General features: G+C 56.4%; 1 protein-coding gene across 1 annotated transcript; it reads left to right on the forward strand.

The window, feature by feature from the left end:
- The first annotated feature begins 5,592 nt into the window (after window positions 1–5,592).
- On the forward strand, window positions 5,593–6,679 carry LOC133220514 (exendin-3-like). The gene is made up of 2 exons (XM_061368697.1): window positions 5,593–5,693; window positions 6,371–6,679. Exons 1-2 carry the CDS (start codon window positions 5,593–5,595, stop codon window positions 6,576–6,578), a joined length of 309 nt encoding a protein of 102 aa, XP_061224681.1. The 3' UTR covers window positions 6,579–6,679.
- The last annotated feature ends 4,567 nt before the right edge of the window (window positions 6,680–11,246 follow it).

Below are 11,246 nucleotides of genomic sequence, written 5' to 3' on the forward strand. Positions count from 1 at the left end.
AGCTCCTCTACAAGGCTTGGACATTGTAAGAGTGAATTCTGCACTAACATCTTGCAGGAAGAGAGGGCTCAAAAGCCCAGCACAGGCAGCAAATGAGCTTCCAATCTGCATGTAAAGGGGCTGAGGCCATAGGGTCTGCATTCTGCCGCTGTGGCAGGGTGCAGCTCCCCTGTTTATCATTGCACATCCCCTGGGGTAGATGGAAAGCCATGGGCAGCCGTCCTCGGCTGAGCAAACACAGCTTCTCTATCTAAACAGGCAAGTGAATCTGGAGGCATAATTTGTCATCTAATTGCAGCAACACACCCAGGATTAATTGGTGCATTTGGATGCAAAGCAGGTTTTATTTATGGCACACTCAGGTTTCAGCAGCCCATTGCCAGCAATCGCTGCCAAGGTAAAAGCCATCGCAAACAGCCAAAGAAAGGCTCAAAGAGGGAGGTTTTGCAGCGCTGAGGAGTGCAGGACTGGTGAATTACACACAAACCTGCCGAGGGCCCATTGAAATCAAGAGGCTGAAGTGCAAACCTCGGCCACAATTAGCTCCAGGCTCTGTTTGAGGCCGTTTCAGCCCATGGACAATGATAACTTGTCTCATGAGGGCCCCCAAGACCTTGAGAGCATCACGGGCAGGAAGAAGAGGCAGGTGAGAAAACAAACCTGACAGAGCTCTCCATATGGCAAAGCCAAGGGGGCACGGAGCAGAAATGAACCATGGTAAAGAGGGGACATTGAGCAGGAACAAACCCTTCCCCACCATCTCCCCTTGTCGCAGAGAAAGGAGGGTATAAAAGCAAACCAACCCTACCCCTCACATAAGGGCTTTGGCAGGCTTCAAGCACACCAGCACTAAACCCATATAACACAAACCCAACCCCATGGGCATCACCACAGATGCTCCTCACACACTCATAGCTTCACTTGCCCAGAGCTGCCCCAGTGCAGCTCCCACTGGGCCCCAGCATGACCCAGCAATGGCTTGGTGCTGGGCCAGGGTGCCCCAAGGGGCTGAGCCTGCTCCAAAGCACCTCATAGCACCCAGCACAGCCCTTAGCATCCACTCTCCTTTGGAAGGGGAAGGGAAGCACCCACCTTTCAGTGCAGAGCATCCTGCTGAGAGCACAGGGAGCAAGGAGCAGCCAAAGATGACCAGGAGGGATGGCAAACTCACAGGGCTAAAGACCATGAATGGACTCAGCACCAGGCTTTATAGGCAGCAAGAGCTCAACCAGGTGAGGTCGATTGCTGTGCTGATTGATGGGGTTTAGGGAGTAAAATGCACTGATTGACCCAGGTGAAAGGACAGAGCCTCTGATCTGACCCCAGTCACCATCAGCTCCCCAATCACTGGTGAGCAGCTGTGGAGCAATGAGAGGATGTTGTGAGGGAAGGGAAGGATGGAGAGGTCATAGCAACAGAGACATTGAGATGCTGGAGCAGGGCCAGAGAAAGGCACCGGAGCTGGTACAGGGCCTGGAGCCCAAGTGTGATGGGGAAGGGCTGAGGGGCCTGGGGGGTTCAGATGGAGAAGAGAAGGCTCAGGGGGGACCTGACTGCTCCCTACAAGTGCCTGACAGGAGGATGGAGCCAGGAGGGGCTGGGCTCTGCTCCCAAGGGATGGGGCAAGAGGAACCGGCCTCAAGCTGCACCAGGGCAGGTTTAGATGGAGCTGAGGAACAATTCCAAACCCAACCCAAAGGGTGCTCGGGCATTGGAACAGGCTGGAGTCACCGTCCCTGCACGTTCACACACCCCCAGTGCCATGGGTTAGTGGTGGCCTTGGAATGGTTGAACTGGATGAGCTTAAGGCTCTTTTCCCCGCTCGTTGATGCTCCTGGTTCCTCTCTGACAGAGGAAGGCCGCCACCTGCTGTCCATACACACATAAAATGGGACAAAATGGGCCAAAATCCGGCTCTTCCTGCACATCAGGTTGCCCAGAGAGGGTGGTGGATGCCCCATCCGTGGACACAACCCGGGCCAGGCTGGATGTGCTTCTGGGCAACCTCATCTAATTGAAGGTGCCCCTGCTCGTTGCAATGAGACTGGACCAGATGGTTTTGAAGGTCCAATCCAACCCAAGCTATTCCATGATCCTATGATCTTATAAGATAGGTTCATGCCCCCATGGTGTGGTCCTTTAGGGTGGCAGATCCACCAGCAACTCAACCGGGTGCAAAGGGTAGGACCACAGAGGATGCTTGGAACCAGGAGCCCACCATCAGTGGGGAAAGCTCCTGTAGGACCCTTCTCCAACCCACTCCGACAAGGGAGACCTCATTAGGAGGAGCAAGCAGCTCGGTGCTGGCTGAGCTGAGCACTGCAGGTTCCTCGGGTGTCCCCCTGGGCTGGGGGGGGGCACATCACAACCAGAGTCAGTGTGAGCTCATTGGGTGCCATTCAGAAACCCCTATGGGAGTGATGGGTGCGAGAGCCGGAGCGCTCCTGCAAGGCTGAGCTCATTGGGTGCCATTCAGAAACCCCTATGGGAGTGATGGGTGCGAGAGCCGGAGCGCTCCTGCAAGGCTGAGCTCATTGGGTGCCATTCAGAAACCCCTATGGGAGTGATGGGTGCGAGAGCCGGAGCGCTCCTGCAAGGCTGAGCTCATTAATCCCCCCTTGATGACAGGCTCCTTGCTGAGGCCACCGCTGGCTCTCATTAAGAGGCTCCTTGAGATGAGCTCCTGCTGAGCACCAGCCCCGTGCTGACAGTGATGGGAGCTGCAGGGAGCTCTGGGGTAGCACAGTAATTACCCAGCCCCAGGCACAAAGGTCCCCGGGGGCAGAGCACAGGAAGATGAGGACCTGGAGCCCTCATCTCCTCTGGGGCTGGCATTGGATGAAGGGGAAGCGGGGTCCTGCTTTTCTCTGCCCATTGACAGCGCACAGGGTGACACCGGGCACCTTTAGTGCCCTGAGCACTGAACCATGGATGTTGCACAGCCAAGAGCTCCAGACTGCCCCGGAGAGGCAGCTGCCACCAGGAGCAGCCCTCAGAGGTTCATTGAGCTCCTGCAGCTTCAGGGAGCTGAGGGCTTCGCTCCACTGCCGGGGATGGAGCATCCAAACCTTCTCCATTCAACCCATCCCAGTGCCCCAGCACCCTCACAGGGAAGAGCTTCCTTATCTCCAACCTGAACTCCCCCTGTTCCAGTCTGACCCCATCACCCCTTGTCCCATCGCTCCCATCCCTGCTGCAGGTCCCTCTCCAGCATTCTTGTACCCCCCTTCAGGCACTGGAAGCTGCTCTGAGCTCCCCACGCAGCTTCTCTGCTCCAGCCCCAATGTTCTCCTATGGGACCTGCTCCAGCCCCTGAGCATCCTCATGGCCTCCTCTGCCCTTGCTCCACCACCTCCATGCCCTTCTTATGCTGGGAACCCCAGCACCGCACCCAGTGCTGCAAGTGGGGTCTCACCGAGCAGAGCAGAGGGGCAGGATCACATCCATGACCGGCTGCTCACACTCCTTTTGCTGGTGCACAGCCACCACCAGATGATGCTCAACAGCCCCAGTTCCACATCTGGCCTTGGGGGACAAACCCAGGCTTGGATCTAAGGGTGTCCGTGCATCTGAGCCGGGTTTTACCCCGCAGGAAGCAGCAGCATTCGGGTACCCAAGGGCTCCTTTGACACCTTTACTCCTGCTTTATTCCTTTGTGTGTTTTAACTCAACCCAGAGCGGGGTGAAAGGGCACAGAAATCACCTCTCCCTGCAGGACCTGCGGTGGCAACGAGGGGCCAAGTCACCTGAAAGGTCGCTCCTTTGGGCCAACAAGTGCCAAACCCAGAGCAGAGCAGCAGCGAAAGCCCCATCCCCTGCTGAAGGCATCAGCTGCAAACATGGCAACGGCCTTTCCCGCAGCAGCCCCACTTCGAGACTGCTCTAATGATGCCGAGTGACCCATCCAGCTACAAGCAGGAGCGGCAGTGACCTCCCCGTCAGCTCGCAGCATCCTCCTAACAAGCTTAAAAGTGCTGGCAAGGGGAAGAGCATCGCCACAACCTGCTGCAAGGAGGAACTGGGGGTCCTGCCTGGAGGGGAACGGGGCTGTGCAAAGGTAGGAGCCTTTCCCCCCCTTCTTTCCCACCAATTTTGGGATTAAACCCTTTTCCTCCCTTCCTTCCCACCAGTTTTGGGATTAAACCCTTTTCTTTCTTTCTTTCCCACCAATGTTGGGATTAAATCCTTTTCCTCCTTTCTTTCCCACCAGTTTTGGGATTAAACCCTTTTCCCCCTTGTTTCCCACCAATTTTGGGATTAAACATTTCTCCTCCCTTCTTTCCCACCGATCTTGGGATTAAACCCTTTTCATCTCTTCTTTCCCACCGATTTTGGGATTAAACCCTTTTCCTCCCTTCTTCCCCACCAATCTTGGGATTAAACCCTTTTCCTCCCTTCTTCCCTACCTATATTGGAAGAAATCAAACCCGAGTCATGCAAGCGGTTGGTGACGGGCATCCCAAAGTCTGATTATCAGGAAATAAGGGGTTGGGGCTGGAATTTTACTCCTCCCGAATGGCCAAAGGCATCCAGGGAGGATAAGGAATGTCAGGCTAAACACTCGGCTCTTCTGGAAGTGCTTTTCCGAGCAGTGAATGGTCAGGGAAGTTCCCCAGCACCTTAGGGATAAGCTCAAGAGACAAATGGTGCTCCTAGATAGAGTGATCCTGGGTGGAAATAGGGCTCCTGGATGGAAATAGGGCTCCTAGGTAGATGTAGTGCTCCTGGATGGAAATAGGGCTCCTGGATAGAAATAGGGCTCCTGGATAGAAATAGGGCTCCTGGATGGAAATAGGGATCCTAGATAGAAATAGGGCTCCTAGGTAGATGTAGTGCTCCTGGATGAAAATAGGGCTCCTAGACAGATGTAGTGCTCCTGGATGGAAATAGGGCTCCTAGGTAGAAATAGGGCTCCTGGATGGAAATAGGGCTCCTGGATAGAAATAGGGCTCCTGGATAGAAATAGGGCTCCTGGATAGAAATAGGGCTCCTGGATAGAAATAGGGCTCCTGGATAGAAATAGGGCTCCTGGATGGAAATAGGGATCCTAGATAGAAATAGGGCTCCTAGGTAGATGTAGTGCTCCTGGATGAAAATAGGGCTCCTAGACAGATGTAGTGCTCCTGGATGGAAATAGGGCTCCTAGGTAGAAATAGGGCTCCTGGATGGAAATAGAGCTCCTGGATAGAAATAGGGCTCCTGGATAGAAATAGGGCTCCTGGATAGAAATAGGGCTCCTGGATAGAAATAGGGCTCCCAGATAGAAATAGGGCTCCTGGATGGAAATAGGGCTCCTGGGTAGAAATAGGGTTCCTGGATGGAAATAGGGCTCCTGGATGGAAATAGGGCTCCTGGATGGAAATAGGGCTCCTGGATGGAAATAGGGCTCCTAAGCAATGGCAGAGGTGCCGATAGGGAACTGTGAGGCTGCACTTCCCATTGCACCCATCCAAACCCCAGCACCCCCAGGATGGAGCTGTCCCAGGCTGGACCTGTCCCGTGCCACGCTGCAGGGCCGAGGGCAGTGGTGATGGTTTTCTCTGTCGTGACATGGATGCCTTTATCGTGACTTTTGCCTTCTCCAGAGGACCAATGCAGGTCGTGCGGTGGCTGAACCTCTGCGGGCTGGTGCTGGCCGTGCTGATCCCCACAGGGTGGCCGATGGGCACCAAGGACCTGGAGGACACATCCAGGTAGGGAATGTTGGTGGAGCTGGTCCAGGAGATGCCACCATGGGCAGGGGATGCAGGAGCAGCTCAACCGTTGCTGTTGCTGCCTCACTACTGCAGCGTTCCTGTTCTCATTGCTCCAGACATGCTCCTTCCTGGCTCTCTCCCAGCCCATGCAGGGACAGTGCCATGTCCAATCCCCTGGAATTCTTGGATGTGTCAGACCAGGGATGGGATGCAGTGGGAGGTAGCAGAGCAGAGCTTTGGGCAGGATACATTGGGCAGGATGCTTGGGCGGGATGCTGAGCCTCACTCCATGGGAAGGAAAAACCATTGGGAACCCTCTGCTGGGGTGAATTTGGGATAGGAGGGACCCCAACATCATCTCTCCATCCTGGAGGGGTTGATAGGAGCCTCGGGCACCACCACACTCCTTTCCAGGAGCAGCAGATTGGAGGCACAAACCCACCACAGCCAAGCAAGCCAGAGGGCAAATAATATGGGATGAAATATCCCACATAATGCCAGGAACAAACCTGGCCAGGCTGGGGTGACCCCCTTGGGAAATGGGTTTTATGGATTCTTAGAGCCTTCATGAAGGATGCTCCACACGGTCAATGCTTGAGAGGATTCTGTGCCCAGAAGGGTGCAGGTTGGCACCATGTGCATTAAAGCCACATTGTCTGCCCCATCCCGAGCAGATGGAGCTCACACGAGCCACAGAGTGCCCAGACCTTGGCATCCAACAGGAAGCGGCACTCGGAAGGAACCTTCACCAGCGACTTCACCCGTTACCTGGACCAGATGAAGGCCAAGGACTTCGTGCACTGGCTCATCAACACCAGGCGGTTCAGGTGGGAAGGGAGCACCAATGACCCAGCACCGCCCCATGAGCCCCATCCCCAGTGAAACCCCACTTTGGGATGGTTTATCCCCACCTTTCCTCTCCTGTTTGGCAGCTCCACAAAGAGGTACCTAAAGGAGGAGCAGCGCAGCATCCCTTTCCCTGCTGCATCCCCACTGCTGGTGTAAGTCATCCCCAACAGCCAAGGCTCAAAATGAGTCATAGGAAATGGGGACTCTCTGCTATTCATTTGTAATAAGATGAAGGAAATGAAGCTGGATGGGGTGGGGGATTCAGCCACTTCCAATGGGAAGAGGTTGGTTTGTTCTCCCCATGCTTTCGTTCTGATGTTCTGCACCTCATTTCAGCAACTCAGCCTATCAGTCCCTGCCCATGGGAGGGGGTTGGAACTGGATCTTAAGGTCCTTTCCAAGCCAAACCACTCCATGATTCTATGATGAACATGGTGGGATCAGCATTTATGGGGTGTATTATCATGGTTTGGTCTAGCTGAAGCAAAGTGGTCGCTCCTTTGCCAATGAGTTAAACCCCTGTTGCTGTTCCAAAGCTCTGACTCTGATTTCAGGGGGAGCTGAAGCCGTTCCGTGTCGGTTTGGGTTTGATTTTTAAGGTACAATTAAATGGCAAACCAAGGCATCAGCTTCCCAGCACCATGAGCACGGGGATGTTGGACCCTCCATGGCCGGCAGCCGTTGGATGCTCCAAGGGAAGGATCCATCCATCACATGCAGCTGTGTTCACCCATCCGGGGTTTCCCAGCCTCCTCCTCCTGAACCTGCTCCCTTTCCTTCAGACCCACAGTTCTCCCCTTCCCTTCCCTAAAGTGTAATAAAACCTTCCCTAAATCCTGCTGCTCATTCCTGATGTCTCCAACCTTCCCGAGCATCCCATGGGGATCCCATGGCCACTGGTCCTGGGGGATATCAAAGCATCAGCCTCTGCCCCCAGCTTGGTTCCAGTGCCTTGTTTTTCCCTCAGTTCCTGGAGTTTTAAGGAAAAAGACAATTGGGATGCACATGCTGAGCCTACAGACCTGTGCCAGTGGGATTTAGGATTAAATACCCCACCCCAATATGAAAGGTAACTGGGATCCCTTTGGATTTAATTCGGATTGAATTCTAATAGATGATCCAATGGATGATGATCTGATGGGGGATTTCTGCCTTGTGCCAGAACCTTCATCCCACCCGGTCCCATTCCGATCCCCCTGCACACATCCCTACTCTGTCTGAGGTGCCTTGTGTGACATTGCCACCCCATGCCCCCTTCAGCATGGAGCCCACTGCGACCCCTGGCAGAAAACAAGCAAAAAAGGTTAAAAAAGATAAAAATACATGAAATAAATGTGTGAAAATAAAAATTAAAATAAGAAATGAAGAAAACACCCCACATTTTAAAGCCCAAACCAACGAACGATCACTGATCAGGGGGTGGCATCAGTTTATTGGGGGACAGATGACGATGGACGGACACTGGGACAGACTCAGCGGATGGGGGCTCAGCGGCGGCGGCCGAAGCGCTGCGGCGTTGCCATGGTCCAGAAGGGGGCGGCCGGAGGGTCCCAACTGCGAAGGCTGAGCTGGGGCTGGACCCTCACCCTGTGATGGGGCAGACGCATGGACTGGGTAGGATGGATGTAGGGACAAGGGGATACAGGGACGGAGGGACCGAAGGGGACAGAGGGATGCAAGAGGATGGGCAGATGGACAAGTACAGACTGGTACAGGGGGACAGAGGGATCAAAGGGGACAGAGGGATGCAAGAGGATAGACAGATAGACAAGAACAGACTGGTACAAGGAGACAGGGACAGAGGGACCAAAGGGGACAGAAGGATGCAAGAGGATGGGCAGATGGACAAGAACAGACTGGTACAGGGGGACATGGGGACTGAAGGGGACAGAGGGATGCAAGAGGATGGACAAGAATGGACTGGTACAAGGGGACAGGGACAGAGGGACCAAACGGGACAGAGGGATGCAAGAGGATGGGCAGATGGACAAAAATAGACTGATACAGAGGGACAGGGACAGAGGGCCTGAAGGGGACAGAGGGATGCAAGAGGATGGACAAGAATGGACTGGTACAAGGAGACAGGGACAGAGGGACCAAACGGGACAGAGGGACGCAAGAGGATGGACAGGTGGACAAGAATGGACTGGTACAAGGGGACAGGGACAGAGGGACCAAAGGGGACAGAGGGATGCAAGAGGATGGACAGATGGACAAGGACAGACTGGTACAGGGGGACAGAGGGACCGAAGGGGACAGAGGGATGCAAGAGGATGGACAGATAGACAAGAACAGACTGGTACAGGGGGACAGAGGGACCAAAGGGGACAGAGGGATGCAAGAGAGTGGACAGATGGACAAGGACAGGTACAGTGGCGACAGACAGACAGAAGGGGATGGAACAGATGGAAGCAGACCGAGGGACATGGATATGGGACATCCACAGACAGACCGGCCCTAACAGGGACCCGGCACCATCCAGGCCACCTCCTTGTCCCGCTCTGGGTGCCCCCAAACTCCCGGCTCCCCCCTAGACCCTTCCGATCCCCCCTCCCCCCGGTTGTCCCCGTCCCCCCCTCGGGTCCCGCTCACCTCTGCGGCTGGACGGGGGGTCCGGGGCTGCGGCCGGGCCGCTGCAGAGACCGGAGCATCGCGCCCAGGAAGGCTGCGGGAAGCGGTGGCCCCGGTGAGACGGCGGCGGAGGCGGCCTGCGGGGAGGGGTCGGACGGGGAGGTCGGGAGGGGAGGTTACGGCAGCGCCGGACCCGGAGGGTCCCCCAGCAACAGAAGAGCCCGTCCTCAGCCCCCCCCCCCTCAGCCCCTGACGGCGCTCACCGGGGCCAGGCCGGGGTCCACGGGGCAGGAGAGGGGCGCGCACAGGGCCCCCCCCAGCAGCAGCAGCAGCAGCAGCATCCTCCCGTCCATCGTCCCCACCGCCCGCTGCCGCCGGCGCCTCTTATTATAGCCGGGCTGGAGCGGGGGGTCCCGGGGGAAAAGGCCGGGGGTTAAATCAATCCCGGCCCCCCCCGCCCTTAATGGAACCCATTTACGAGCCGCGACGGCCCCCGGGGATGGATGGATACGGACGGGTGATGGGCGGATGATGACAAATGGATGGGGACTCCTCCACATCCCCTGCCTGGGACCCTCATCCAGCACCACCGGGGCTGCTCGGACCAAGAGACCCCCCCCCAGTCCCGGGACCCCCGACTCGGACCGGGACTCCCCAAAGTCAGGACCCCCCCATCTCTGTTCCCAATCCCCAACCAGGGACCCTGAGACCGGGACCTTTCCCCTGCACCCCCCCACCATCCCGGTCCCCTCTCGGTTCCCCTTCTTCTCCACCGCGGCTCATGTCCGCCACCGTGTGGCCGCGCTGCGCTATTGCAGCCCCGACGGGACACACGGACCGCGCGTTTCACCCGCTCCCTTTGCCACAAACCAAGCGGAAATCGCCCCAAATCAGCCCGTGGATGTCCCGGACCACCGTGTATCCCCCCTCAGGCAGGTTCAAAGGCTGACACCCCGCGGTACCCCAAGTTATGGCTGGATGGTGTCACCCAGACAAGCGACAACCCCATGGTGCCCCCAAGGAGGACTCAGAGCATCACCCAAGTGGGTGACAACCCTGTATCCCCCCCGACGGGTGCCACCCACCCAGGTCACCTCCCCCGAAGCAAAGGGCAGCAGGCGCCGGCTCCTGGGTAATATTTAATGTTATATTTGCAGCATAAATAAAAGGCACGTTACATGTTTGGTACGAGACGTGTCCCCCCCGTGTGTCCCCGTGTCCCCAGGGGGCTGTGAGGACCCGCTCACAGGGTGGGGGGACACCGCGGGAAGGGGGTTACAGCTGGAACAACCATAAGGAGCTGCGCATCCGCTTGGGAAGTTGCTTATACGTCTATATAGGGCTGTATATACTCAATAGATACGTGGGGTTTAATAGATACTACACCCTCGGGGGGGGGTGTCCTTTTTCTTGGCTTCTCCCATGGAAGCTCGGCATAGGAAGCAGCGTGGGGGGGGACCAAGGGACATCCCAGACCTTCCTCCCCCCTCCCCAGGGACCATTGTGTCCCTTTGTCACCTCCTGGGCTTGTTTCAGGGCATGGAAGGGGGGGGGAACCAGAGGGAAACGGGTCCATAAAGTCCAACACTGACCACATCTGCTGAGCCATCGGAATCCAGAACCAAGGAGCTACTTTGGGGAGGAAAAGGCAGCACTGATCCCAAAAACCTCCCTAATCCCAAGGGATTTGGAGGCCAAGGAAGGAACAACCACCCAGGGCTGTGGGGCTCAGCCATTTCTGGTCACCAGGACAATGAATCCCAGTGGCTGGTGCAACCCTTGGGGGGTCTCCCTGCCTCCCCATCACCACCAGAAGGTGACCCTCAAACCCCTTGGCGGAGCCCCAGGATCCCATCAAATGGGCCACGGAGGAGGGATGGATGCTGCTGGGTGAACCTAAGCTAAGGCAAAGAGCAGGGTCTGGGGTGCTCCATCCCTTGGGAGCATGTGAAGAGCAGGAGGAATCGCCCTGAAGCACAAAGCAAGAGATCAGTGGGGCTTCTTGCCCTGAACGTCTTCAAGCAAGAGCTGAACCAGGAGGAGAAGAAAACGCCACCTTCACCCCCTCCCATTGCCATGGGTCCAGGGGGAACCTGCATCACCAAACTGGCTGGAAATGCCACCTTACAC

Source organism: Neopsephotus bourkii, unplaced genomic scaffold, assembly GCF_033783945.1.
Source record: "Neopsephotus bourkii isolate Nb327-2 ecotype Australia unplaced genomic scaffold, CSIRO-AGI_Nbou_v1 NB_1445, whole genome shotgun sequence".
NCBI classification, from domain to species: Eukaryota; Metazoa; Chordata; class Aves; order Psittaciformes; family Psittacidae; genus Neopsephotus; species Neopsephotus bourkii.

Coding starts and splice junctions, on each gene's coding strand:
- LOC133220514 (XM_061368697.1), top strand. CDS start 5,593: ATGCAGGTCGTGCGGTGGCTGAACCTCTGCGGGCTGGTGCTGGCCGTG. Junction 5,694..6,370: donor GACCTGGAGGACACATCCAG/GTAGGGAATGTT, acceptor CATCCCGAGCAG/ATGGAGCTCACACGAGCCAC.